The following is a 27,784-nucleotide window of genomic DNA, read 5'->3' as shown; positions in this document are numbered from 1 at the left end:
CCCCCGGTTCCCACCATCTCTGTGTGCCCGTGTGCACAGCTCTCCCGGGCATAACGTCAAGCGTATGTATTTGGTGTGTGCCTGAGGCTGGGTCTCACCCTGGCATCAGCAGAAACAGGCCCTGGAGCGTGTAAGTGACCACAATACCTGTACACCCTCTGCACAGCTGGGCATCTCGGCCTCAATGCCCTGCGGGTGCCCAGGGCCAGGTAGGCACTCAGGAAGCCTGTAGGCCCTGGGATGGCCAGGCCACACTTTCTGGTAATCTCACATTGCCCGCCCTCCGCCTCTGCGCATCCCCTCCCCCCTTGCCCACGAGGGCACCCTGCCTGCTCACCTTACACCCAGCCCTGCCCAGCCTGCCCTGCCCTCCTCCCGCCGGGACCGCCTCTGCGAAACCACTTAATCCGGTGATATATTTCCTCTGGCAGGCCAAGCCCATCGATCCTGACTCTCAGGGATTTGATTATAGTGTTTTCTAACAAAGTCAAAAACAGATTTCCATGAGAGGTTTATAGCTCAGTAATTATGGTGCTTTAGCGTAGTGTGCCAGGCACAGGAATGTACGGGGTAAGAGTGTCGAGAGAAAAGGTCAGAAAATTAAATGAGAACCACAGAAGGTGAGCCTTGGCAAGAGAGGCCTGGCGGGCCAGCCGACAGGGGCACCCGCTCTGGAGAACCCTGAGAAAGGGGAGTTGTAAAAATGAGCCATTTCACGCCTAATTACAGTTTCCCATAAGGTACTTAAGGAGGGATGGTGTGCGCTGAACTTGGACAATTAACGTAATTAAACATTCATGCTGCCCGTGGCCCATTTCCTGCCTGGGGATATCTTTGGAAGCTGAAGCGATTCTTTTTTCTTGGAGGTGATTTCAAGAACGGATGCAGAGGAAAGGCCTCTGTAGGGCTGGGCCTTGGGGGATGTGTCCCTGCACCCCAGTGGGGCAGGACTCCCACAAAGAGTGTTTCTTCGTGGCAGCCAGGGGCCTGGGGGCCGGGGAAGGCTGGATGCCACTGAGCTGGAATTACCTCTCCATTGGGAGTGGGCAGCGGGGTCTGTGTTTGAGACTCTGCCTGTGTTTTGATCACGGCCAAGTCACTTAAGCCCAGAGTCTCTGGCGTCCCCTCCTTTCCTTCGATTCTCCGACAGAAGCCTGTAAGGACCTCCTTGGCTTCTCTGGGCCTTAGGTTTTCTGTGTGTCTTACTTGTGGGCTGTCGCCAGCAGCGTTGTGCCTACTTTTCAGACCAGGACACTGAGGCTCTGACAGAGAGAGGGTGGCCTGACCCAGGCGCACAGCTGGGGGAGGCTTTGCTGGGACCAGAACCCAGGGCGCTTGCTCACCTGCTGGCTGTCACCTCTCAAGCACGGGCCGGGGGAGGAGCTCAGGATCCAGCCAGACTGGGCTGTTCTTGGGTGGCCGCACACCACGGAGACTTCAGTCCCGATTTCCAGAGCTTCAGCTCCCTCCTCTGGGAAGGAGCACCAGGCTTCCGAGCTCCAGAGTTGCGGATGCTGGAGGAGGAGGCAGGGGTGAAGGCACCGCCCCGGGTCTGGAGCCCCATAGGAGCCTTCCCCAGATGCTCTGCAGGCAGTGATGTCAGCTGGCTTTGGTTGGGGTTCTGCCTGCCTTAAGGGCAGGCCCAGCCAGCCCAGCCGCGCATGGTGGGTGCTGGGGCTGGGGGCACCTCCGGGTCTCAGGGCACCTGCCTTGCTGTCGAGGGACAGCATCAGGCAGGAGGCGAGGCAGTGGCCGGCCTAAGAGCTGGGCCTTGCTACGGAGACTCCTTCCACCTCACACCCACACTGGTTTCTGGCTGTGGCAGGTGGAGAGGGGGAAGGGCCAGGGCCCTGGAGGTCCTCAGGCTGGGGCGAGTCCCTCTGGCTGGAGAGGACAAGAAAACAGGCTGGTGCCCAGACAGGGTCCTGGTGCCCAGACAGGTCCTGGTGGAGTGAGCTGAGTCAGTAACAGCCCTGTCCGTGCACTTGGCCCGCTCCTGTGTGCGCCACTGGGGTGCCCTGCAACTGATCCATCCCGGAGGCTGCCCACACCTGGGCCCTCCCCCCACCCTCTCTCTGTGCTCCAGACCACTCCTGCCTGAGTGTCTCACAGGTGTCTGTCCTTGGGTCCCCACAGAAATCTCAGCCCAAATGCCCCACACGGCCTTCTCCGCCTCCCACGTGGCTCCTCCTGAGGGTCCCTTGCAGGGACGGCTTCCCAGGGTGACCAGCCGCCCAGGTCAGAAACCTGGAATCTCCCTGGCCCCACTTTCCGCACCCAAGCGGCAACTCCGCCTCTCAGCCTTTGTCCACACGCTGCCTCTCCTGCCTCCCACCCTCCCTCCTGGCTCCCTCTCCAGCCCCATCTGCTCCCTGAAGCCAGGGCTGCCCTGCCCCTCTAGTCTCTCCGCACTTCTGCCCTCCTCCCTGGTCTCGGCCATCTCTCCTCTCCTGGCCTTCCCTCCTTGGCACAGCAGGGGCTTCCCTCACTCCTAGGCCCTCTGCATTGCTGGTCCCATGGGCCGTGGTCAGGAACACCCTTCCCACTCTGCCCGCCTCTCAGCCCTCCCGTGAGCGTCAGGTTCCCTCTCTCTGTCTGGGCCCTGCCGTCCTGGAGGGCGTCTGGGGTTGAGGGGATGCTGGTCCTGTTCACTCTGTGGTCCCAGCCCAGCAGGCTCATCATCACTCAGAGGGCCCAGCTGGGGGCCCCGCAGCCCACCAGATACCGCCATGCCAGCACCCAGAGCCAGGCCAAGGAGATCAGTGCCAGACCAGTTCCACCCCAGATCACAGCTGGGCCCTGACTGTCAGGGTGGCCCCCTTCGGCTGCCAAGTGTAGAGTCATCAGGGAGCAGGCCAGACTGGGGGCTCCCTCTGCCCCGACCCCTGGGGGAGCTCCACCCCTGGCTGCTGGGAGAGTCCTGGCTTTTCCCGCGTGTGCGTGGCTTGCTTTTTGGCTGGACTAAGGATTGCAGCCATATGAAATGCTCATTGCTGTCCTCATCCCTCTCCCATTGGCTGTCCAGGAACTCAGCTCCTTTCTCCAGGGCAGCCACTGCACCTCTTTCCTCTGTGTCCTTTCAGGATGTCCTGCGCACACACACGTATAAATCCTAGGATTGGAATCTCTGGTTCAAGGGATTTTGTGTCCTATAGATACTGTGTTTTCATTTTTATGACTTTCATGCACACTGCAGACTATACCATGTACTCCCCTGCATTCGCGACTGTGAGGTAACATGTCTTGGACATCTTCCACATCGGCCCTTCCAGATCTGCCCGTTCCTTCTGTGAAGGTATTCCATCCTGTGGATCACTTACTTCACCAGAGCTTGACTGATGGGGACTTTACTTCTTTTCAGTATTCACTGTTTCTTATAATGCAGCCCTGGATATCCTTACACTTATTTCCTTGGCCACTTGTATGAGGATATTTGTAGGATTAAATTCAACAACTGGAATTGCACGTTCAAAAGGTTTGTGCATTTTCAAATTTGATAAGGATGACCACAACCCTAGGATGGTTGGCTGGGTCCATTTCTCTCAGCATGTACCCCTGATCCATACATTTTTATTTAGACAATCTAATGCAGGTTATTTCTTTAATTATAGGGTGAGGTTGAGCATCTTCTCATACACTGAAACACTGCTCGGTAGCTCACGCCTATAATCCCAACACTTTGGGAGGCCGAGTTGGATGGATCACCTGAGGTCAAGAGTTCGAAACCAGCCTGGCCAACATGGTGAAACCCTGTCTCTATTAAAAATAAAAATAAAAAAAAAATTAACCGAGCCTGATAGCAGGCACCTGTAATCCCAGCTACTTGGAAGGCTGAGGCAGGAAAATCGCTTGAATCTGGGAGGCGGTGGTTGCAGTGAGCCGAGATCACGCCACTGTCCTCTAGCCTAGGCAACAGAGACTCTGTCTCAAAAAAAACAAAAAAAAGAAAAGCTGCTGTCTTTTCTTTTCTGAGAACTGTCCCCTCATACTGAAATGGGAAAAGTTCCCTTGTCCTCCTCGCAGGGCGTGCAATGGGGGTGTGGCTCGCTTCTTCAGTGTCCTCTGTTCAAACCTCCGGCATAGCATAGGGACGGGCAGGCTGTGGGCTCCGAGCTCACGGCAGCGTCTGGGGTGGATGTTCACAGCTCCTGAAGCACCAGTGGGCGTGTGCCACATGCGCTTTTTCAGTTTAGCTGTCTATAGGCAGCTTGTGTTAACCAGCTCAATTAGATCCTCCACCTTGGCGCAGGGACGGTGGGCTTGGAGAATGAGTGCGAGGTTTTATCGAGTGGAAGTAGCTGTCAGCAGATGGGGAAGCCAGAAGGAGGATGGGGTGCAAAGGTTTTTCCCTGGAGTCGGGCCGCTAAGCAGCCTGGGCTCTCCTCTGACTGCCCCAGCCAAACTCGTTCTGCTTCTGCTGGTCGGTGGCCTGCAGCTGCCGGTGCTTGTTGGTGCGCTCCTCTCAACGTCCAGCCGCCCGTGTGTTCCTCCACTCATGTGCTCCTCTCGACGTCCGGCTGCCTGCGTCTGCCTGTTAGGGTCTCAGGGATTTTTATAGGCACAGGATGGGGGCGTGGTGGACCAGGGTGGTCTTGGGAAGTGCGACATTTGGGCGCAAAGGCAAGAGTGCCTGTCCTCACCTAGGTCCGTGAGGGTGGAGCCCTTAGCCAGGGACTACGCCCTTCCCGCTTCCATATCATTTAAAGGGGGCATGCCCTTCTCCACCCAGCACTTTTGTATCAATACCGTTTGTCCATTTCCGTTTTGGATTGCTGGATTGTTTCTTGTTGATTCGTAAGAGCACTTTATGTATTAAGGAAATCAGTCCTTTGTCTGAAGCACACATGATGTTGGTGGGCCCTTGGCTGTGTAGGGCTGAACTGAGAGTCCATGAGAGGGAGGAGGAGCCTGGTGCCCGCTGAGTGTTAGTTGCTATGTGGATAACCAGGGAGTGCTCCTCAGGCCCCTGCGTGAGGATTCCACTGTGAAACACGTCCATCAGGAGCTGTCCTTAAAGATGGGAAAGGGATGTGGAGAAAAAAGCGGGGTGTGAACTGCGGCCCGGGAAGCTTCAGCCGCTGTGAGGCAGAGGCAGGCAGACTCACTCTGGTTGGCCAGAACCTTACTGTGCTCAAAACTCTCCAGGTCAGATGGAGGAGGATACAGGTAAACAGGTGCTCAGGGCATGGAGCTGAGGTGGCAGACAGCCCTGGGGGCCCAGCTTTGGCTCATTTCACAAGCAGCACAGTACCTACATTATTCTTAAGTTGCTTGCCAGTATTTAGAGATCAGAGACTTCACATGCAAATCCAGATTTCTTTCTTCCTTACAAAAATAAGAAGACCAGCAACGTGGGCCTGCGCCCTCCTCGCCACCGCTGGCCACCTTGGGCTGGAGACAGCCTGCCCAGGGCCCGCTGTCCCTCTCATCCCCCTGCCCACATGACTTTTCTCATGAGAGCAAAATATTCCTGAGTGAAGAGGAAATAAGCAAAAGGTGAGCCAAGAGGGCCGCACGCTTCAAGGAAAAATAGGAGAGAGAGTGTTTCTCTCTGTTCAACATGCGAACAAAATATGTCTGGGTCAGAGAGATGGGGCATCGGGAAACATGCCCAGCCTAGCAGGGACCCGCAGGTCGAGGGTCAGGGAGGCCTGGGGGAGAGTTGCTGTGGCACGAGGTACACCCTGTGACCTGCGGCCAGCAGCGTGTTGTCAGGATGGCGCCTACAGATGTCAGGATGTGCCGGGAGCCATGGCAACAGCTCCCAAGAAAAAGGGGAGAAGATGGCGGCAGCGTGCACCCACTGCAGCGAACACACAGCGCCCGCCTGCCCCGCGGACCTCATGCCACCCTCACGCTCTCCCTGTAAATGACAGCCAGGAAGGAAACCGACGCAGGCTCCACAGCCAACTGCTCCCACCAAGGAGATGCACACTCCGCCCGCACCCACGCTGCGCCTCCTCCTACCCTGTCCTGTCTCTGCCCCGTCAGAAGTAGCACGAGGATAACTACAGTTTTCCATGTATCCAACAGGCGCTTTTTGGCCCCAGTTTATGTATTCATTTTGCCAAGCCCCATATGGGTACCCGAGGACTTAGAGAGGGGTCAAGGGCCACTTCAGTCTTCCGGGAGTTCACTGTAGAGCATGTGTGTGTGTGCGTGCATGTGCACGTATGTGTGTGTGCGTGTGTGCATGAGTGGGCATGTCACACGCACACACGTGTGACATGCACATTCACACACACCCAGGCTCATACATGTACATGCACGCACTCATATACACTCACATGTGATGAACGTATGCGTGTGCGTTTGTGTGCCTGTGTGAGAGTAAGTGCACTCGTGTGTGAGTGTGCCTGTGTGAGAGTGTGTAAGTGCACTCGTGTGTGAGTGCGCCTGTGTGAGAGTAAGTGCACTCGTGTGTGAGTGCGCCTGTGTGAGAGTAAGTGCACTCGTGTGTGAGTGCGCCTGTGTGAGAGTAAGTGCACTCGTGTGTGAGTGCGCCTGTGTGAGAGTAAGTGCACTCGTGTGTGAGTGCGCCTGTGTGAGAGTAAGTGCACTCGTGTGTGAGTGCGCCTGTGTGAGAGTAAGTGCACTCGTGTGTGAGTGCGCCTGTGTGAGAGTAAGTGCACTCGTGTGTGAGTGCGCCTGTGTGAGAGTAAGTGCACTCGTGTGTGAGTGCGCCTGTGTGAGAGTAAGTGCACTCGTGTGTGAGTGCGCCTGTGTGAGAGTAAGTGCACTCGTGTGTGAGTGCGCCTGTGTGAGAGTAAGTGCACTCGTGTGTGAGTGCGCCTGTGTGAGAGTAAGTGCACTCGTGTGTGAGTGCGCCTGTGTGAGAGTAAGTGCACTCGTGTGTGAGTGCGCCTGTGTGAGAGTAAGTGCACTCGTGTGTGAGTGCGCCTGTGTGAGAGTAAGTGCACTCGTGTGTGAGTGCGCCTGTGTGAGAGTAAGTGCACTCGTGTGTGAGTGCGCCTGTGTGAGAGTAAGTGCACTCGTGTGTGAGTGCGCCTGTGTGAGAGTAAGTGCACTCGTGTGTGAGTGTGCCTGTGTGAGAGTAAGTGCACTCGTGTGTGAGTGTGCCTGTGTGAGAGTAAGTGCACTCGTGTGTGAGTGTGCCTGTGTGAGAGTAAGTGCACTCGTGTGTGAGTGTGCCTGTGTGAGAGTAAGTGCACTCGTGTGTGAGTGTGCCTGTGTGAGAGTAAGTGCACTCGTGTGTGAGTGTGCCTGTGTGAGAGTAAGTGCACTCGTGTGTGAGTGTGCCTGTGTGAGAGTAAGTGCACTCGTGTGTGAGTGTGCCTGTGTGAGAGTAAGTGCACTCGTGTGTGAGTGTGCCTGTGTGAGAGTAAGTGCACTCGTGTGTGAGTGTGCCTGTGTGAGAGTAAGTGCACTCGTGTGTGAGTGTGCCTGTGTGAGAGTGTGTAAGTGCATTCACATGAGTGTGCGTGTGTAAGTGCGTTGGCATGTGAGTGTGCATGTGTAAGTGCATTCGTGTGTATGTGTGCATGTGTGTGTCAGTGCATTCACGTGAGTGTGCCTGTGGTGCATTCGTGTGTGAGTGTGCGTTGGCTGTGGATGTGAGTGTGTGCATGTGCATGTGTGCATGTGTGTGAGGAGTGATCATTGAGTAGGCCAGCCTATGATAGTGACACCCCAGGGCACTCTTCTGGAGGTGGTGCCACACAAGCCCTGGCAAATGGTAGTTACCAAAATACTTGAGTGAACGAACAACGAACAAACAAATGAAAATGAAGGTTTTGGGAGCCAGAGAAGGAGACAGTGACTTGGCCTGGTGGGGGACATGGGCCCAGGGCAGGCAGGGAGGAACTGCTGCAAACACGAGGAAAGTCAGGCTGGACCTGGAAGCAGGGGGCGAGGTTGCCTGGCAGACAGTGGCAGCAGGACCAGGCGCTCTGGGGAGAGTACGCCCGCCCTGGGAGAAGGATGTGGAGCTTCAGAGGCTGCTGGGCCCTGCGGGGGCTGCTGTCAGACTTGATGCCCTCTCAGGACTTGGCAGGAGTCAGTTCACAACATGCATGGCCGTGATGGCAGCCGCGTCACCTCTGCAGGGCAGGCAGAGCACGCAGGCAGCTGGTTGGCAAGCACGGGCCAGAGGGCCACCCACCCAGCCCATCTCCGTGAGCCACAGGCCTGCTGCTGGCTGCTACCTGGAAGGGTCACACCAGCTTTTAAGCCAAGAAAAGGAAACCCCAGGCTTTTAAAGTAGAATTAGGATGATTTTTATAGTTTCTGCCTGACCAGCTGCTGGTCCAGTCTTCTGAGCCCTCGTGGTGTTGGGGGCAGCTGGGGCACAGTGAGCAGGGGCTTTGCCATCTTCTCTGCAGGAAGGGCGGCCCTTCCTCCCCTCCTGGTTCTCAGGGTGGCCCTGGGATCTGGGCTTGGAGTGTATCCCTGCCACCCCCCCAGTTGGTGTGGAAAGGCCCCTGTGAGGCTGCCTTGGGGATTAAATTTTCAGGACTCAGCACTCACTCTGATTTCTGATTTCCTCCCTTCTCCAAATAGGGCTGATCCAATTAAGCCTCGTCAACACCGTGGCCCGGGTGCTGTGCGGGGAGCACGAGGAGCCCGTCCCTCCTCATCCGCAGCTGGGGTATTCTAGGGCAGGATGCATCATGGGACAGGAGTGTGTGGGGTCCACCAGGGCTGTCACCACCCCCAACCCCAGGCTTCTGGACCCGTGGAGTTCACCCAGGAAGACAAAGGGGAGGAACCCCCGCCCCTGCAGGATTGGATGACATGGCCTGGGCTCAGAGTGGTGGCTACCTGGGGGCCTCTCGGTGCCGTCTCCGAGTCTGCACCTTGGGATTTACCCGTGGGAGGGGGCAGGTCTGAGAGAAGATCCCACAGCCAGGTGGGAAGGACAGGAGAAGCCAGAAACAAAGGTTGGGCAGGCCTGCTCCTCAGCCCCATGTGGGCTGGAGCAGAGGGAAGGAGGACATGTGGTTTGGGGGCCCAGCACCTGAGGAGAGAGGGGGTCCCTGACACTCACTGGGAGAGAGGGCTGAGGGTCTGGGAAGTTCCAGGGTCTTGAGCTGAGGGGGGTGTGGTGAGCATCGCATCACCTCTGTGGGGGGCTCTTCTCTGGGCAGATCCAGGGAGCCTGGCCGCTGCCCACCCACAGGGGGTTTCCCTGCTCCCGCAGGAGTCGCAGGGGCATGGGAGCATCCTGGAGGATGGGACGTCAGGGCATGGGAGCGTCAAGAGGCCCCAGACCCCACCACCCTTCCACCCCCATCATGGGGGAGGGCTGGAGTTGTCCTTGGTCACTCCTGCTCCTTGAGCAGGCCCTGGACAGACACAGGGACTGTGCTTGCCGCCATGACTGAAAGTGGGGGGTCTTTGTGCCCCAGGGTCATGGTGGGTGTGACGGCAGCAAGGTCTCCAGCTGGGCCAGGGTCCCGGTACCTTCGGCTCCCTCTTGGCTGCTGACCAGGTGCAACCACCACCATGGGCCATTGGAAGCTCGGGATGCGGGGAACAGAGCCAGATGCTGAGGTCACACGGGGTGCCTGTTGCCTGGGCCCTGGGCTTGTTCCCTCATTTGCATAGAGAGGTCCCATGCCCCCTCCACCGGCTGCCATGAAGAAGAAACAGGAGGGTATGAAGTCCCTGGTGCCCGGGCATCTGGGGAACTCTTCCTCCTAGGAAGGCAGCTTGTTGGCACAGTGTGGCCCACCGGGCAGTGCTGCCCCAGGTCCCACCATCAGCCAGGAAGAGCCTGTGCTCGGCCCCAGCACTGCTGTGTGCCTGGCCTCCTGATCCGGAGGGGTGGGGAAGGAGGAGGGAGCAGAGGCGGGCGCTGAGTCCCTGCACGTGGCTCATGGCCGGGTAGGAGAGGGCCTCATTTGCACAGGGTCAGGCAGCATCTGAGACCTCCCGCTTGTGCTGACTGCAGGCCCTTCCCAGGGGACCAGGACCTCACCCCTGCAGGGCCCACGCCCACCCTGCATGATCCAAGGACATGAAGGCCACAACAAGGGAAACTGAGGTTGGCGGTTAGAGAAATGCCTTGGAACTGGGATTTGAAGAGTGCAGTGACGGATGAGGCGCAGATTCTGCTGGAGTCAGGAGTGTGGGCAACACAGAAGGCATAGAGGGTGGAGGGTTGGGTTGCAGAGAGCCTGAGGAGTGAGGAGGGAGCTTTGAGGGAGAGGGAGAGGCAGGCTCTGCTCCTGGCGTGGGCCTGACTGCGTGCGGGCGCCACTCCCCAGGTGGACGATGCAGCTGGCAGTGCAGCCAGAGGTGCACGTGCAGGCGGAGGAGGCACCGGGCCCTGGATTTTCTGAGTGTGAGGTACCTGAGGCCGTCCGGGGAGCAATGCCGCGCTTCCAGATGTCCAAACTGGGGGCTCTGGAGCACGTACCAGGCTGGTGACGGGATCTTCCACCTGTCATCTGCTAAGCCACTGGCCAAGGCTCTGGCCACATGGGTCCCGTGGCACTGGCTGCCAGCACCCCCCTTGCCAGCCCCCACCTCCCCTGCATTCGGATCACAATCCCTGGGAGTTCTCCCTTCCATTGGGACCCGTGGGTATCTTTGTTTTGTTCTGAAGTTCACAGTGAATGTTTTCATTAAAAGATCTCCAGGCCTCTCCATTGGCCCCCACCACCTGGCTGCCGTGTGCTGCGGTGCCCGTGTGAGATTACCCAGACCAGCTCCCCTTCCCTGGGCCAACTGCCCAGCAGAGAGAAGGCTTGGAGCCCTAGGGGCTGTGGCAGGTCCTGGGGACCCTCCCTGGCTTAAGCAGATGCTAGGCAGGGGCAGGGCTTGGCGGCTCTTCTCACCCACCCCAGCCTCTGAAGGCCCCGAGACCCCCGTGAATCCTTGGAGGTGGGTGGGCTGCAGGGGCCGCTGGAGAGTGGCACGGGGCAGGTGCAGAGGAGCCTCAGCAGTTTGGCAGGTGTTGCGAGGAAGAGGGGAAGTTGTGTTTGGGAACCTCTGTGAGGACTGTAGACAGGAGGCCCCCAGACTTGCTGCAGGACACCTCAAAGGGGCTCACACAGCTGCCGGTCACTCAGCATGGCCCTGCTGGCTTGGCTCAACCTCAGTGGCCTCACACCTCTGCTGGACACCATTTCCCAAGGACATGGATCTGGGAGCTGGACCAAAGCCTGGCCCCTTTTCTGGTCATAGACTTAAATACACAGCAGACCTCCTTGCCCCACACTGGAAGGTGCAGCACAGGGCAGAAGAGAGTGGCCTGGTCTGATGCCTCAATAGTTTGAGAGAGCTCTGGCTGCAAAGCCAAACCATGGTGTCTCTCTCAGGCCAGCACTTTTGGCTGTGTCTGTGTTTGTGAGGACACACAGGACTCTTGCTGTTGCAGGAGACAGAAAAGCTAAATGAATTGACTGGAAGAATTAGAATGTCCAGGGGTGCATCAGCTTCAGTCGCAGCTGGATTCGGGGACCTGAACGGTGTCAGCACACACGGGGCTGCCCTCATCTCTCCCCTCTGCTGCTCCTGGGAGAAAGAGGTACCCAGCAGCCCCAGAGTCACATTTTCCCAGCAGAGAGGAAAGAACGGGAGTCTTCCTGTGCACACCAACACACAGCATCGGGTTCCAGTGGCCCAACAGGACCCCTCGGGCACTCCTGGAGCTGGGGTGCAGTGGGGTTGGCTCCCCGTGAGCCATGTGGGGTGCGCGTAGGGGAGCGTGGTTCACTAGCAGAAAAGGTGTGGTGGCCAGACAGGGCAGGCCACCGTGCTGCACAACTCCAGGTGGCTCTGTGAGGGTGTGCGGGTGCTGGGCAGGCCAGGACCTTCTGTGTCCGCCACCGAGAGGTGTCCTTTGTCCTCTGCTGTGGCGGGCGGGGGGTATGTTCTGAGGACCAGCCCGGAGAGGATTTCTCTCCTTTTTTAGTGCTTCCTTTTTCTCCCTGAAGCTCTGCTAAGGCTGAGCGGGGCTGGGCTGGAGCGTCCATCTGTCCGTGGGGCAGCCCATCGTGTGGGAGGTTAGAGAACTGTCAGGACTGCCCCTGAGATCGGCGCAGCTGTTCCTGATGCGCCCCCGATGGCCAGGCTGGCCCCAGGAGCCCCTCCCCACCCTCCAATCCACCTCAGGTCATAAAAATGGCACTGGATGAGCTGCGTCTGTTGAAGTTGCAAAAATTAATTCAAAGTCGGTAATAAAGTTATAAAGGGCTGGGATGAAATAATCCTAATGAGCATCTTTTAATAAACTGCACCAGTGGGGCTCCGAGCTGATGGCCCCCGTGGGGCTGAGCCTGCCTTCTGCTTCCCAGAGTCTCCAAGAAGCCTGACTGCTTCCAAACAGGGCTTTCTGCCGTGTCCTGATTACACTTCCACATACACATATTTCATCTTAATGATGATCTTTAGGGGAATGCGCAGCCAGAGCGACTGTCTCTTGGTTGGTAGCAAATGGAGGGGATGACCTTGCTCCCGTTGACCTCCCCTGAGTAGGCCTCCCCATGTTGGAGGAGAGGCTGCTGGTGCTCCAGACTTTGGTCCTCCTGGCCCCGGCGGTGGCCCCTGCAGGCCCTGGCAGTGCTTGTAAGCAGGAACTGGGCTGGCATTCTGGCCTGGGTACTTGCCAACGTCATGGCCTTAGTCTAATTTCCTGAGCCTCCCTATCCTCTCCTGGGCAATATGGCAGTTCTGGCTCTGCAGGGCGGTTATGAGGACTTACGTTTTGGGCACGCCTAAGCACTGGAAAAAGAGGATGATTTGTTCCCATCCATGTGGTTGGCAGGTTGAGGCAGTAGCACAGCACCTCTGTCTGAGTGCAGGTGCCTCAGTGAGTGTGCCCGTCTGCCCTCAGGCCATCCCCTAGTGAGTGTGCCCATCTGTCATTGCGCCATCCCTTAGTGAGTGTGCCTGTCTGCCCTCGTGCCATCTCCTAGCGAGTGTGCCTATCCACCCTCACACCGTCCCCCAGCAAGTGCGCCCGTCCACCCTCACACCGTCCCCCAGCAAGTGCGCCCGTCCACCCTCACACCGTCCCCCAGCAAGTGCGCCCGTCCACCCTCACACCGTCCCCCAGCAAGTGCGCCCGTCCACCCTCACACCGTCCCCCAGCAAGTGCGCCCGTCCACCCTCACACCGTCCCCCAGCAAGTGCGCCCGTCCACCCTCACACCGTCCCCCAGCAAGTGCGCCCGTCCACCCTCACACCGTCCCCCAGCAAGTGTGCACCCGTCCACCCTCACACCGTCCCCCAGCAAGTGTGCACCCGTCCACCCTCACACCGTCCCCCAGCAAGTGTGCACCCGTCCACCCTCACACCGTCCCCCAGCAAGTGTGCACCCGTCCACCCTCACACCGTCCCCCAGCAAGTGTGCCCGTCCACCCTCACACCGTCCCCCAGCAAGTGTGCCCGTCCACCCTCACACCGTCCCCCAGCAAGTGTGCACCCGTCCACCCTCACACCGTCCCCCAGCAAGTGTGCACCCGTCCACCCTCACACCGTCCCCCAGCAAGTGTGCACCCGTCCACCCTCACACCGTCCCCCAGCAAGTGTGCACCCGTCCACCCTCACACCGTCCCCCAGCAAGTGTGCACCCGTCCACCCTCACACCGTCCCCTAGCAAGTGTGCCCGTCCACCCTCACACCGTCCCCCAGCAAGTGTGCCCGTCCACCCTCACACCATCCCCCAGCAAGTGTGCCCGTCCACCCTCACACCGTCCCCTAGCAAGTGTGCCATCTGCCCACGCATTCAGCCCGCAGAGTCCAACACAGTGGGAAACGGCTCACGGGGTTGGGGCAGCCAAGGAGAGGGCTGGGAAAGAGCCCTAGGCTTGGAACCCAAAGCCCGCCCAACAGCAAGATTATAAAAAGGTGCCTAGCTACATTTTCTTCTAGCACTTCTATGACTTCCTTTCGATCATCTCATCCACTAGGAATCTGTTTTTGCTTACGGCATGAGGCCAAAATTTGACCTTTTCCTCCCTCTAACCAGTTGTCCTAACATCGTTAAAACAAAGAAAGAAACAAACAAAAGCCATTTGTCTCCCCAGCCTGCTCGCTTTCTTCTTCTTTTCTCCTGCAATGAGCAACCATTTCAGGTGATCAAAGGGTATCCTTTTGTTAGCGTACATTTTTGCAACGTGAGTGTTGCTGTCTTGTGTCTGTGTATCCGTAATTTATATAAGTCACTCTGAAGTGTCTATCTTATTCTGTTTCTTACCTTCTGCACTTGGCTCTCTGTTTTTAAGATCCATCCATCTATGTAGATCTCAAACTTCTAACTTTGGTGCACTTTGTGGGGTGCCCCCACCACATCTGCCTCTCCTCTCACGCACGGATGACCCCTGTGTTATTTCCAGCTCCCCTCACTCCACCCAAGCAATGCTGCGAGAGGCAGCTCCCCATTGCCTCCTTACAGACCTGTGCAAGTTTGCCCATCTGCAAGCCAGTCCATGGGGCGAACAGTGGCACATGGGCCGAGGGTCAGCCCGAGGAGGGCACTGGGATATCCGATAGACATCCTGTGTCTTTAGGATATGAGCCACATGGTGCTCTTCCTCATTATCCCCTCAGTAGTGTCGGACTGCCAGATTGTCCCGGCCTGCCCCACCTCCACCGTTTCCTAGCACCATTTGCTACCTTTATCATTTACTAATTTTTTTTACTATATGGCTACTTGAGCAGCTATTTATAATTACATGCAAATGAGTATCAAAGATGATTAATATTAAAGCAGAGAGCTGGCACACACTGGCAGTGTAAAGAGAGGGCGGCACTGCCCCCGCTGGACGGAGGCTCCCGGAGGCGAGCAGATCAGTCTCCAGGTCGTGGTCTGACTCCCGCTTCTCTGGGAGCTGACAAGGCCCCTCCTGGGGAAGTCATGAGCAAGGTCTCGAGGGAATCTTGGACTCAGCACAGTCAGGCACCTGGCAGGGCCAAGGTGGGGACCAGGCGCTGGACCTGCAGCGGAAATACGATCAGAGGGAGGGGGCTGCCCTGTACATCCTGCTTCTAAGCTCACCACAGCCTGCCTTCAGCTCTCCATGGGGGGAAAGCTGGGAACTTCTGTGAGTGTTGTGTGTCCTCAGCAGAGGATGGGAGCGCCCCTCATCGGCACATGGCCAAGCCAAGTACTGCCGAGAACCTAGGCCAGGCTCTCCTGGGCGTTCTGACCCCGGGCTACAGCTGGCCTGATGGAGGTGGGGCTTTGTGAAGATCGTTCACCCATGGGTCACACTGCTCAGTATGGCTCAGTCGCCCTCCACGTCTGGTGCAGAGCCATCACCCCAGGGTCACTTCTCACCACCCTCCATGGGCCTCCCAGGCCATGTCTTATGTGTTGGGCTCCCATTTTCTGCCCATTTTCTGTATCTGTGTCTTATGTCTTACTCTTCCTTTTTTTTTTTTTTTTTTTTTTTTAATGGAGCACACCTTTCAGTAGCTTCTTGAGAGGAGTGCTTGTTAGGTAAATCTTTTGAGAACTGACATGTCTGGAAACGTCCTTATTCCACTTTCATTCTTGATGGGGAACGTGTCTGGGTACAGAATTCCAGTTGGGAAATCATTTTCCTTCAGAATTCTGAAGGCTTTGCTCCACTGTTTTCTTGCATCTGATGCTGCTTTTGAGAACTCTGAGTCATGCTGATTCTAATTCTTTGTCTATGACCTCTCCTGTCACCTGATTTTCCCCTTTTCTTATTCTCTGGGAGACTTTGTAGAATGTGGCTGTCTTCATGGCCAGCCTGGGATTCAACTTTCTTGATATACCAAGTCTGTTACCACTTGCCCATCTGTTTCCAGCCTCCCACAGTTCCCTTGTTATTTCTTCCCCTCCTGCTCTCGCTATCCTTGTAGGCTTGTGACTTTAAATTTTTTTTTAAATTTCTTTACTAAACTTTTCATGGGATTGTAGAAAGGAGCCAAATCAGATATCTGTGTTCAGTTTTTACCTGGAATCCCCCATATTCTTGGGTCTGTTTTTGGAAGTTTTTGTTTTGTTTTGTTTTGTTTTGAGATGGAGTTTTGCTCTCCTTGCGCAGGCTGGAGTGCAATGGCATGATCTCGGCTCACCACAACCTCCGCCTCCCGGGTTCAAGCTATTCTCCTGCCTCAGCCTCCTGAGTAGCTGGGATTACGGGCGTACGCCACCACGCCTGGCTGATTTTGTATTTTTAGTAGAGATAGGGTTTCTCCATGTTGGTCAGGCTGGTCTCAAACTCCCAACCTCAGGTGATCCACCCACCTCGACCTCCCAAAGTGCTGGGATTACAGGCGTGAGCCACCGCGCCCAGCCTGTTTTTGGAAGTTTTATTCAGCTCCATTGATCTGACATCACTATGTTTTCATTAACATTATTTTATAATACATTGCATTAATTTGAAAGACACATACCTCCTCGTTATGATTCTTTTCCATTATTTTTCTGTCTGGTGTCACGTATAGTCTTCCAGATGAATGTTGGAATCACTTTGTTGGGTTTTAACAATTATTTGATGGAGATTATGTTAAATTTCTTGATTTATTTGGAGAAGGGTCAGCTTCCAGTCCAGGATTATGTCAGTGTATCTTCATTTACTGAGGTCTTCTTTTGTGTTTTTGGAGATTTTAGACTATATTATACTACTTTTTGTGTAGTCTTTGAACATTTATTAGTTTTTGTTTATTCTTAGATACTCGGGAGTTTTGTTCTTATAGTTGATAAGCTCTTTTTTCCACTCTACTTTCTAGCTGGTTATTGCTGTGTTCAAGAAAAGTATTGATCTCTGCATACTTACTTTTTGTGAGGTGAGGAGTATCTATTCCTCGTGGGTTTGGTTAAACTCTTCTATGGAAGCATTTCTTTGATTACTCTTTCAATTTCTTCTGAGGTTATTGGTTTATTCAGGTTTTCTACTTGAGCCATGAGTGGAAGTACATTTTCCATTTAGTCTAGGCCCGTTAGAACTGTGCTTTTAATTTCAGATGTTTAGGGTTTAGGGTTTTATTGTTGTCTCTGATTTTGCCTCAGTAATGGTGATCGTGGGCATGATTTTTGAGTTTTGTGCCCTAATGTGTGGTAAAATGTGGCACTTCTCCCGTGTGTGCTTGACAAGGGCGTGGTTCTGGTTGTTGGGTCTGAACATTAGGTTTTCCTATTAATTCCAATAGTTTCTATCCTTACCTAATGTTGTATCAAACTTGTCTGGAATAAATGTATTACAGCGCTCCTATCACTGTGGCCTTGTCTCTTCTTCCTTGCATCAGGTTGAAGCTCTTAGGGGCATAAACTTTCGTATCTTTTACATTTTTTCCATGAGTTGTTTGTTTTATCAGTTTGTCTCCTTAAATGCCTCGGTTGGCGATTACATGGTACATGTTTCTTTGCCCCACTTTTTTAAAGCTCCTCCTGGTCACTTCGACTTGGTTATTCCATATGCAAGTAATTTGTAGCTGGATTTTGTTCCATCTCATACTCCTCCAACCATCACCACACTTTTGCTCCTGGTCTCGGCTCCCCACCCCCCAGTGTGGCCCCTCTGGCCCTGCTGCACCTGCCTCTCGTATCCCAGTTCCCAACTCCCCAGAGGCCCCCAGCTCGCCTCTGCTGGGCCCTCTGTTCCCAAAGCATCTCTCTGCCGTGGCTCCAGCCCCTCACAGCCATGCACTTACCCGTGGGGCACTGGGGAAACTGAGGCACACCAGACCCCATGGTCTCCATCCCCCAGGGTTCTCTATCTGACAGGGAAAGTCAGTTAATGCCCAGGCAAATTCACAAATGAGACAAGATCTGCCCGTGGTGGAGCGTCGCAGGAAGGAAGAGCACGAGGTGCTGTTGGGAGAAATCAGGGGAGGGGTGATTTCAGTTTAGGATGAAATAAGGAAAGTTCTCCCTGAGGAGCTGACATTTCAGCAGATACCTGAAGGAAGAGAGCAATGAAGGGGTGGTCATCCCATGGAGAGGGGACAGCAGTCTGCCCTGTCACTGAACAGTGTTGTCCTCAGGTTTTAAGCATCCCTGCCCCAGCCCCTGTCCCCGTCCTCCCCTAGTGACACGCAGTGGGGCTGTGGAGGAGGCAGAGAGGGGCAGAACATGCTCCTGTCTTCCAAGAGCTCTGAGTCCCACGAAAGGCAGTGGGCTCCCTTCCTTCTGGGTCTTCCAGGCGGCCTAAATTTGGCCAACAGCAGCAGAAAGGGCATCCCAGGTGAAGAGGCCAGCCCCAAAAAGGCATAGGCCTGGGCTTCGCACAGGGGACAGCAAACACCCACCTGCCCTTAGCACTGCAAAGCCCCTGCCTGCCCTCAGAGCCCACACCTGTTCACTGTACCCGCCCTCAGGGTCCACGCCTGCCCACTGCACCTGCCCTCAGAGCCCACACCTGCCCACTGCACCCGCCCTCAGGGTCCACGCCTGCTCGCTGCACCTGCCCTCAGAGCCCACACCTGCCCCCTACACCTGTCCTCAGAGCCCACACCTGCCCACTGCACCCGCCCTCAGGGTCCACGCCTGCTCGCTGCACCTGCCCTCAGAGCCCACACCTGCCCACTGCACCCGCCCTCAGGGCCCACACCTGCCCACTGCACCTGCCCTCGGAGCCCATGCCTGTTCACTGCACCTGCCCTCAGAGCCCACACCTGCCCCCTACACCTGTCCTCAGAGCCCACACCTGCCCACTGCACCTGCCCTCAGGGTCCACGCCTGCTCGCTGCACCTGCCCTCAGAGCCCACACCTGCCCACTGCACCCGCCCTCAGGGCCCACACCTGCCCACTGCACCTGCCCTCAGGGTCCACGCCTGCTCACTGCACCTGCCCTCAGAGCCCACACCTGCCCCCTACACCTGTCCTCAGAGCCCACACCTGCCCACTGCACCTGCCCTCAGAGCCCACACCTGCCCCCTACACCTGTCCTCAGAGCCCACACCTGCCCACTGCACCCTCTCTCAGGGTCCACGCCTGCTCACTGCACCTGCCCTCAGAGCCCGCACCATCCCACAATGCTCCCAAGGTTACAGACTCAGTCCCAGGTTTTCTCTTCTCTAGGCTAATCATACTTGTTTCTACAATTTTTATTCCCACAAATCACCCCTCAGTGCTGGTGAAGTACAGGAAGGCTCTGGGCATGTGGACAACGTTGGACCCAGAGGCCTGCGCACATGCCCACTCGTCCTTTCTGGTGGTGTGGCTTGTCCGACTCGTGTAATTTTTCTGCTCCTTGATTGTTTCCTTGATACTAAAATGGGACGATATGCTGATGGGGACGAGCCTCCACCTTGGTGAGGGGTATGGAGCTTTGTCACTGTGAAGGGCTGTGCACACACCCCTGCCTGGAGACTTGGGGCATGCCTAGGATGCTGGCAGGTGCAGCCCTTGCCCACGTGCCCTGTGCGCTATAGCACTTTGGATGAGCCCACGGCTGCTCTGACCCACCCGTTCCCCTGCCGGAATTCCCTGGACAGAACTGCTGCTTCCACTCATTCCATCCTCTCCCTGTTTATTGATTGACTCTTCGATTGAGTCTTTTTGTTCCACTCTAGAGACTCTGAAACAGGATGGCTCTGGAGTTCTTCCCACAGTGTCATTCTTTGACCATGATGTGAGCAAAGAGATTTCCAGCTGCCATCCGGAAGGTGCCCCGAGCACAGGGAATGCCAGGAACTCAAAAACTCTGTGTTACCTATTTAAAAGATGAGATCCTGCCACAGACACCTCCCTTCAGGGTAGCCGTAGCCCACCTGGGCATGACTTCTGGGGCCTGGTCCATCAGCACCCCCAGGGGGCCCAGCGCCTTCTCGTGGGGAAGGCTGCACTCAGAGGAAAGGAAGACCAAGGACAGCGTCATCCTCCTGCCTCCACAGGACACGGGCAGCGCTGACCACTCATCCAAGCAGGGTCAATGCCGAGGGATAGAGCAGAGGCTGTGTGAGCTCCTGGTCACCACAGGCTGGGCTACAAACAGAGAGAGCTCCCAGGGGAGGAGGGGAGAGCAGCAAATAGCCCCCTCCTGCCTTGGAGGGACTGAGTGGAACAGGGGCCATTAGACCAGGTAGGCAACCAGTGCAGGTGGGCAGGCCCAAGATCAAGGTTGACTGAGTCGGCTTCACTAGGAAGCCTACTCAGGACCGTGCCAGGCCCACTGACCAGAGCTCCTTATAGCAAGACTCTGTTTGGGGAACAGCCTGCAAGGGCCAGCATGTGGTCAGAATCTCTTCATGGCTTGGGTTAGGCCCACTGTGGGGAAAACTGAGGTGGTACTCGTGATTGACAGGGTCAGGGTCAATCCTATTGTGGGGAAAACTGAGGTGGCACTCATGATTGACAAGCTGGGGCTTCAGCCTGACTGCCGGGTCTGTTTGGGACAGTGGAGGCAGGAGGGTGTCTGGGCCAGGGCTCCTGTTGCCCCAGGCCTGAGGGCTCTCCCCTTGTCCTGTCCAGCCTGAACATGACTGAGGCTTCCAGGGGCCAGACTCGGGGTGGCTGTCACCTGCCAGGTGACCCAGGCCCTGTCTTCCTCTCTTCACCCACTTTACCTTTGGGCCTTGGACCATCTCTAGGCACTGGTCCTGGGTGGAGAAGGAGTGCTCTAGAACATAATTTCCAAATTTCCCCCCAAAATTATCACGATTAAAATATTGATGGCAACAATAATAAATCCATTTCAGGTGAAACTGACACTTTTAAAGCATCTTTAGAAACCTTCGCTCTTTTTCATGGGCCTGCAACACACAATTTAGTTAAAAACTCCGCCTGCTCAGCAGAAGCAGCCTCAAGACGTGCCGCAGCCCAGCTCTGCCCAACGCGGCGCCCCAGTCCTCCTACGGGAGTGTGTGGAGGGTCCCTGCATGGTGACTCCGGGCTTAGGGCCAGGAGGACATACTGTGATGCCTTCTGGTGCCAGAATGACATTGAGGGTGGCAGGCAGCGGCCCTGGTGTGCCAAGCCCTGTGTGTTTTGTCTCCAGGTGTGGCCCCTCAATTCACAGTCCAGGGCTCCCCTGGGATGGCCCCGTCTCCTAATTCCTCAAGAGAAGCTGGATGTTCTAGAATTTTTAAACATGAAATCTTCCAATTTTCAAATACTATTAACCAAATGGCACCACGTGGCCTCAGCGGGTGCCTCTGTGGTCTGGTTTTGCCGAGGGCACCGCCGTGTGTGACCCCTTGCTTGACAAGGGCAGAGGGTAACATCCGGCCTATTCCCCAGGGGAAGAAGAGCTTTCCTATGGAAATTAGCATCTCTCTGCTTTCCAAGGTGATTCTGAAGGTGAACTGTCTCTGTTCTTTGGAAATGCAAAGAAATAAATGTACAAAAATAGAGTGGCGATTCCTCAACCACCCTGTCAGGCTTAAGTCACTGGCGCTTCCTCTGGGAAGAGCATGGATGGCCCTGAATCATCCAGGCAGCTAAGCAGACTGCTCAGCTCCACACGGCCCTGCCCGCAGGCCTGCCGCCCCGCCCCTGTCCCTGGATCGGCCCTGGGAGTCCTTGCTGTGTACATGCGTGTGTGTGTGCATGTGTGTGTACATGTGTGTGTGCTTGTGTGTGTATGTTGAGGGGACACAGAACTGTGGAGCTGGAGGTGGCACGAGGACCCCCAAAGGTACCGGAACCCCAGCAGCTGCTCAGCCCTGGCCCCACTTACTCCTCTTTTCTGTCCCAGCCCTCGCCCTCTGCCTCGCACCTCCACTGTCTCTCTTGGTCTTGCCCACAGTCGGGCTGCAGGTTTGTGCCTGAAACCTCGTGTTCAGTCTGTCTTGTCTGAGCCAGGCTGCAGGGTGCAAGGAGAGAGCTCCTGGCTGAGAGTTGGCCACGCTGGGATGCCATGGGTCTCCCCAACTGTAAAACAGAAACGGCCAAGTCCACCGAGAGGCCTGCTGTCAGCACCGGGTGAGGAAGTGTGTGCCGGGATGGGGGCCCGGTACCAGGCTGCCTCACTGTCCGAGTGGCCGTGCCGCCTGCAGAGGCCTGGTTCTGCCCCCAGGGCCTGTCCTGGGCCACCCTCACAGGGAGGGAGTGCCTGCCCCTACCTGGAAGAGGCAGCAGGAGAGAGGCGTTGGGGGTGAAAAGTGTTGTTCTGGAAGACTCTTTGTAGAGAGGTGGTGCAGCAGGGACGCTGGTCTCCCACAGCTGCAGGGGCCTCGGGGTCCTGTGGGTTGGTGATGTCACGATGACGTGCAGCCCTGGGTCTGTCCTGGGCCAGGAGTCTCTGAGGACCTGCCTGGGGAATGCCACGGAGACACTGGACCCTGGGGCCGGGACCTGGCTTAGACAGAGACCAGTGCAAGGGAATGGGGGCTTCCTGGACACTGGGGCTTGGGGGGCTGTGGGCAGTGTGGTCAGGGGCTGCCGTCGATGCTGAAGGTCAGCCTGGCCAGCCTCGCTGTGGCCATTAGAGATGGGCAGTGGAGGGCTGGGAACTGAAGCCTGGTCCAGGGTAGTCTCCGGCCCGCAGGACACGGAACAGAGCAGAAACCGCACTGCACAGAAGGCAGGGACGATATCCGGGGCGGGCGCCCCAGGATGGCAGCCCCAAGTGGCCAGGGGCACACCCTGGGGGCAGGAGGTCGGTGCCTGCCCAGGGCTGACTGCAGCAGAGCTGCCACACAGGGGTTCATCTTGCTCTCGGACCAATTCAATCAGACCAGAGGCGCTACAGTTCGCCTGCGGAGGGGCCTGGGACCTGGCCCAGAGGTGTGGGGCCTCACTTCAGTGGAGGACTGAGCAGGAAGTTCTGGGAGGGGCCCAAGGAGACAGTGGGGAACACACACAGCCCAGGATGGGCCTCGGTTTCCCCAGTCGTAACAGCTGGCGGTGACACCTGGGACACCAGTCCTTTGGCACCTGGCAGCCCTTCGGGGGAGAAGGGGCGGCTCTGCCCGCTCCCGCTTCAGGCAATGCGGGCTGGGGTTCCCGGCCTCTCTGTGGCTGGGTGCCAGCCCTGGGATCCATAAGGCGGACGGTGATGCTGGGCTGGGACTCTCTCAGTCTCAGCAGGCCTGACCGTCGTGTGGAGACCACTGTGGCCTGCTGTGGCTGGGGTTGCCACCAGGGGCTGGGGAACGAGCGGTCCTGGAAGTCACAGAGGTGCTGTCTGAGCCCTGCTGTGTCTGAGACAGCTTGGCAAGTGTCTGCCACCTTCCTCTGCCCCTCGCTTTCCTCTGTAAAATGGAACAATACCCTAGGTTCGGGGTGCTGTTTTAAATGAGAGGATGGCCGAGCTGGCGAGCTGGCGCCTGGTGGGTGCTGGTGTGTCCGGGTGGGTTTGCCCTGCTGCTAAAGATGGTGTCCTCTCCTGGCAGGGGCCTCCCTGGGCAACCTGGACAGCCTCAGCCGCACCCTGGGCGTCCTAGAGGAGCGCGTCAACAGCTCGAGGCGGAGGGCACGCAGGCACGCTGCGGACGACGACTACAACATCGAGGTCCTGCTGGGCGTGGACGACTCTGTGGTGCAGTTCCACGGGAAGGAGCACGTGCAGAAGTACCTGCTCACGCTCATGAACATCGTGAGTCGGGGGGCTGAGGGGCGGGGCGGGACAGGGAGGGTCAGCCAGGGGCTGGGCAGGCCAGAGAGGCCCAGCTGCGTCCCCCGAGGCTCTGCTGATTTCCTTGTTAGCGGAGGTGAGTGCCACAGTCTCAGGGAGGCGCTCTGGGTCCACAGGTGAGACAAGTTGACCCTCGCTGACCTCAGTTTTCTCATCTGCAAATTGCAGTAATTCCAACTTGTGGGCTCTTTACAGGCTAAGGCGGTTTTATGCAGACTCCAGTCATTTGAAAAATGACAAATGTCATTCTATGGGTCATTTGAAAAACAGGTTTTCTCGATGTTTGCCACTTTTAAAACTAAAATTATTTTAAAAGGAAACCTCATTTTACCTAAAAAGCTAACCTAATAGTAAGACATAAAGTGACGTTATTCAGCCCCAGCTAGATAGTCCTGCCTTCCTCTGGCTCCGAACAGAGGCCCCCTTCTGTCTAGAGATCAGTGTGCATTAGAGCGAGGGCCAGATGCCAACCCAGGGCCCTCCTTGAAGCTGGCAGTGGGAGCAACTGAAAATCGGGGAGCGAATTCCTTTCTCCCTGTGAGTCTGGGCTATTGAAAGGGGTGTCTGTGTCCCACCTCTGTCTTCTGGACACCTGCTCCTTGTCTGCCTGATGCTAAGAGATTAAAGAACCACCTCCCTCGTTCCACAGCCCCCGCAGCCGGAGCGGGAGATGCAAGGATGCTGCGCCCTGTGTGGTGCAGGCTGTGCAGGCCTTTCCTCTCTCTGCCTCAAGTGGCCAGAGCCACTGTGGGGGTGAGGGGCATCCAGTCTTCAAAATGCAGGTTCCCAGGGGAGCAGACTGGCTCGGCTGAGCCCTGCAGGGAAAAGAAGGGGTGAGAAGGAGGACCGGGGCACGGCCTGGAATGTGAGATGCTGCCAGTGGGGCGTTAGGGGGCAGGGGGGCATTTGTGGGAGGAAGCCAGGCCTTAGGGAAGGCTGGAGGTGGTGTGGAAGCCGGGCAGGTGGGAAGTTCTAGAACCCCGTGCTGTGTGTCCAAACCTGTGGATGAATGAGGTCCTCTGGGGCCGGGCTGCAGGCAGGCAGCGGGCTGTGGAGGTCTGCTCGGAGTCTGCTCTCAGCTCTGCTTTTCGGGCCAGGGATGAGCCCCCCCAGGAACCAAGCTGACACATGGGTCAGAGTCCCCAGGGCCCTGGTGAAAAGATACCTCAGGGGGAAAAAGGGGATGCGAGTGAGCTGAACACTTGACAAGAGACCCCACCTTCATGCTCACTTTCCTCTTGACCGGCCTTGCATGAGTCCGCGAGCCCTCTGGAGCCCAGCCTTATCCACACGGGGGGCTGAAGTCCGCCGCGTCGGCAAAATTCGTTTTATTTGGGAGAGCGTTGTCACAATTAACCTCATCTTATTTTTGAAACGTACCTTTAATGCAATAATAATAACAATAAAACCATAATGGCTACAATTATTAAGCCCCTACTATGGGACCATGCCAAGCCCACGCTGGGCACCTGCCATGCTGAATTATCTTAGGAAGTCCTCAGGCTGGGTCTGTGAGACTGGTAGGTATAAAATCTTGTCTTCCCCTAGCATCATATTGCCTTCCAACCCAGCGGGGAAAGGACTGGGCTTGGAATCACAGTCCGATGGCGGCTCCCGGCCTCGCCTTTTCCAGGCACGTCCTTGGGATCGCTGCTCCCATCCTCTGAGCCTTGGTTTTCTCATCTATAAAATGGGTCAGTGTTTTCATCGTGGGGGTTGTGAGGGTTAAATGAGAGCGTGTCGGTGACTGTGCTTTTCAGTCTCTCAGTAGAGTGAACACGTTTTTAGTTTCCACATAAAATGTGGTTTTGTTATCATGACAGTGACACTATCTAATTTAGTGACAGCCCAGGAGGGGTCACTGCTGAGAGCCCACCAAGGACGCTGACTGAAGATGGGACCCCGGGTGAGTCCTTCATGAGGCCGGTGGAGGCAGATCAGCCTTTCTGCTGGTACCGAGGGTCTCTCTGTCACAACGGCTGGTTGGAGGATGTCTAGAAGGTTCTCTGACTTTTGCCATCCAACTTTATTCAAACCCTAGTGATCCAGCCATACCCCCCATTTTGAATAATGGGAAGGTTCGTTTCTAGAAAAGCATGAGAAATTTAAAACGTCTTACATTGAGATAAGTTTTATCACAACAGAGAAGCCGTTTTAGGAGATAAGTCTCAGAAGTTGAGAAAATATTTGGGCCGTGTCTTTTGTCCCCTGTTGCACAGAAGTGAGCACTGATTCATTCAGCAAACATGTGTTGACAGCGTGCTTGTCATGGGCACAGTGGGAGTGTCCTGCAGAGGCGGTAGGGCATGGCAGAGAGTCCCGGGGCTTGGGAGACCAGCGGCAGAGGGTCAGCGGGGGGTCTGTCCTCTGATTGGAGCCCCAGCTCCCGCTGCAAGAGCGCAGCGTGGCCGTGCTTGGAGCATGCGTTGCCCTGACGGTTAATACCTTGCGTCCTCACTGAGAGCCTGTGCATGCCTGGAGAGTTCTAGGGACAGATCTAAGGCATGCCGGACCGTTCGGTGGTCTTGGGGAGGAGGAGCATTGAGGGAACGTCTGAGAAAGGATGATCTTCCAGAACACTGCTGTGCGAGCGAGCTTCCCGCAGTGCTGGAGAGGAGAGACGCTGGTTTTGCCCTTTCTGGCGCAGCAGCCACCGGGCTCTTGCACACTTGAAGTGTGGCGGGTGTCCTTGAAGAACTGAACTTTTAATTTAACTTCTTATTTGTTCCAAGATAATTTTAATTAAAAATTTTTTAATCGTGGTGAAATACACAGAACATAAGTCGGTGTCTTCACCATTTTTAAGTGCGAGATTCAGTGGCGTAAGCACATTCCATGGTTGGGCCACCATCGCCACCACCGTCCACAGAACTCTTCATCCTGTAAAACTGAAACTGCGCCTGTTAAATTTCAGCCCTGTTCCTCCCCTCCCCCAACTCCTGGCACCCACCACTCCACTTTCTGTTTCTAAGAATTTGACTACTCTGGGTACCTCGCATAAGTGGATCACACAGTAATTGTCCTTTTGCGTCTGGCTCACTTCACTTAGCACGATGTCCTCAGGGGCCTTCCATATTGCAGCATATGTAAGAATGTCCTTCCTTTTCAGGGAGGAATAGTATCCCGAGCATCCATGGGCACTCGGGTTGCCCCCTCATGGGCTACCATGAATAATGCTGCCATGAACGTGGGTGTTCAGACCCTGCTTTCCGTTCTCTTGACTATAGGCCCACAAGTGGAATTGCGGGACACAGGGTAATTCTTTCTTTCTTTAACTTTTTGAGGAGTTTCCACACTATTTTCCACAGTGGCTGCACCATTTTGCCAACAGTGTACAGGAATTCTAGTCTCTCCAAATTGTCACCAACACTTGTCTCTTTTTTCTTTTTTATGGTAGCCACCCCAAAGAGTACTTTATTTGAATTAATTTGCACCTAGATGGAAGCCGCAGTGTGGCTGGCAGCTGCTGTGCGGGACAGGGCAGGGCTGGGTCTGTGCACAGACGGACTGCCTACCGTGCCCTGTCTCTGAACTGGGGTGCTGTGGGGGCCTCAAACCACAACCCCAAGGGCCCCCCCAAGGCCTGGCCAGTGGCTTGTCACAGTCCTCTTGTAAGTCCCAGCTGGCCACGGGGCCCCCCAAGGCTGGAGCAAAAGCAAAAGCATGGAAGGACAGAGGTGGTGGCAGCCGGCTGGGACTGGGCTCCCAGTGAGCTGTTTGACTGGCTGTAGAGCAGGTGGGGCTGGGCAATGGCACGCCCAGAGCCCAGGGTGTGGGGGCCAGTCCTGGGCAGTGAGCTGCCCACCGAACTGGATGCAGAGAACGGTGGCACAGCCTGTGCCCTGGGAAAGGCCATCCAGCCCTGGGAGGAGGAGCTGGTGCGGGCCCTGATGGTGAGGACCCAGGGAATGCAGACTCTGAGGAGGAGGTGAGGCAGAGGCGGGCTGAGTGCAGGCACAGCTCCACCCTGGCAGCCCTGCAGCCCTGCGCTGCCTCAGTTTCCCTCATCATTTGGGGTGACTTTTGCCTGCAGAACTCCCTTTGGGATCTCTTTGTGGCAGAGCCTGGGCCAGAATATGGGGTCCAGGGGTGGCACAGGCAGTTCAGCCTCATCAGTCACCCCCATGCTCCCCTTCTCTGCCCAGGCTCCCTTGTAACTGACATGGAACTGCATGGCTAGTTTTGCCTAGTGGCCTGTGTGAAAGGAAGTGATTTGGGTCACCTGTGGACCAAGGCTGGTAAGAGCTTGGAGTCCCCTCCATCTCTGTCTCCCCCTGCCATGGAAACCTTGGAAACCACGTATCCCAGAAGGCACAGCTAC

The 27,784-nt window shown here is 56.2% G+C and overlaps 1 protein-coding gene across 1 annotated transcript in view; it reads left to right on the top strand.

The window, feature by feature from the left end:
- Window positions 1-27,784, top strand: part of ADAMTS2 (ADAM metallopeptidase with thrombospondin type 1 motif 2) — a 311,641-nt gene that overhangs the window by 112,266 nt on the left and 171,591 nt on the right. Inside the window, exon 4 of the mRNA XM_028849988.2 lies at window positions 23,222-23,424. Coding sequence (XP_028705821.2) covers window positions 23,222-23,424 — 203 coding nt within the window. The remainder of the gene's footprint in view (window positions 1-23,221; window positions 23,425-27,784) is intronic.

The sequence above is a fragment of the Macaca mulatta genome, chromosome 6, assembly GCF_049350105.2.
Source record: "Macaca mulatta isolate MMU2019108-1 chromosome 6, T2T-MMU8v2.0, whole genome shotgun sequence".
Lineage (NCBI taxonomy): Eukaryota > Metazoa > Chordata > Mammalia > Primates > Cercopithecidae > Macaca > Macaca mulatta.
Note: the sequence above shows the minus strand (reverse complement) of the source record. Positions and strands in the feature narration are given on the sequence as shown.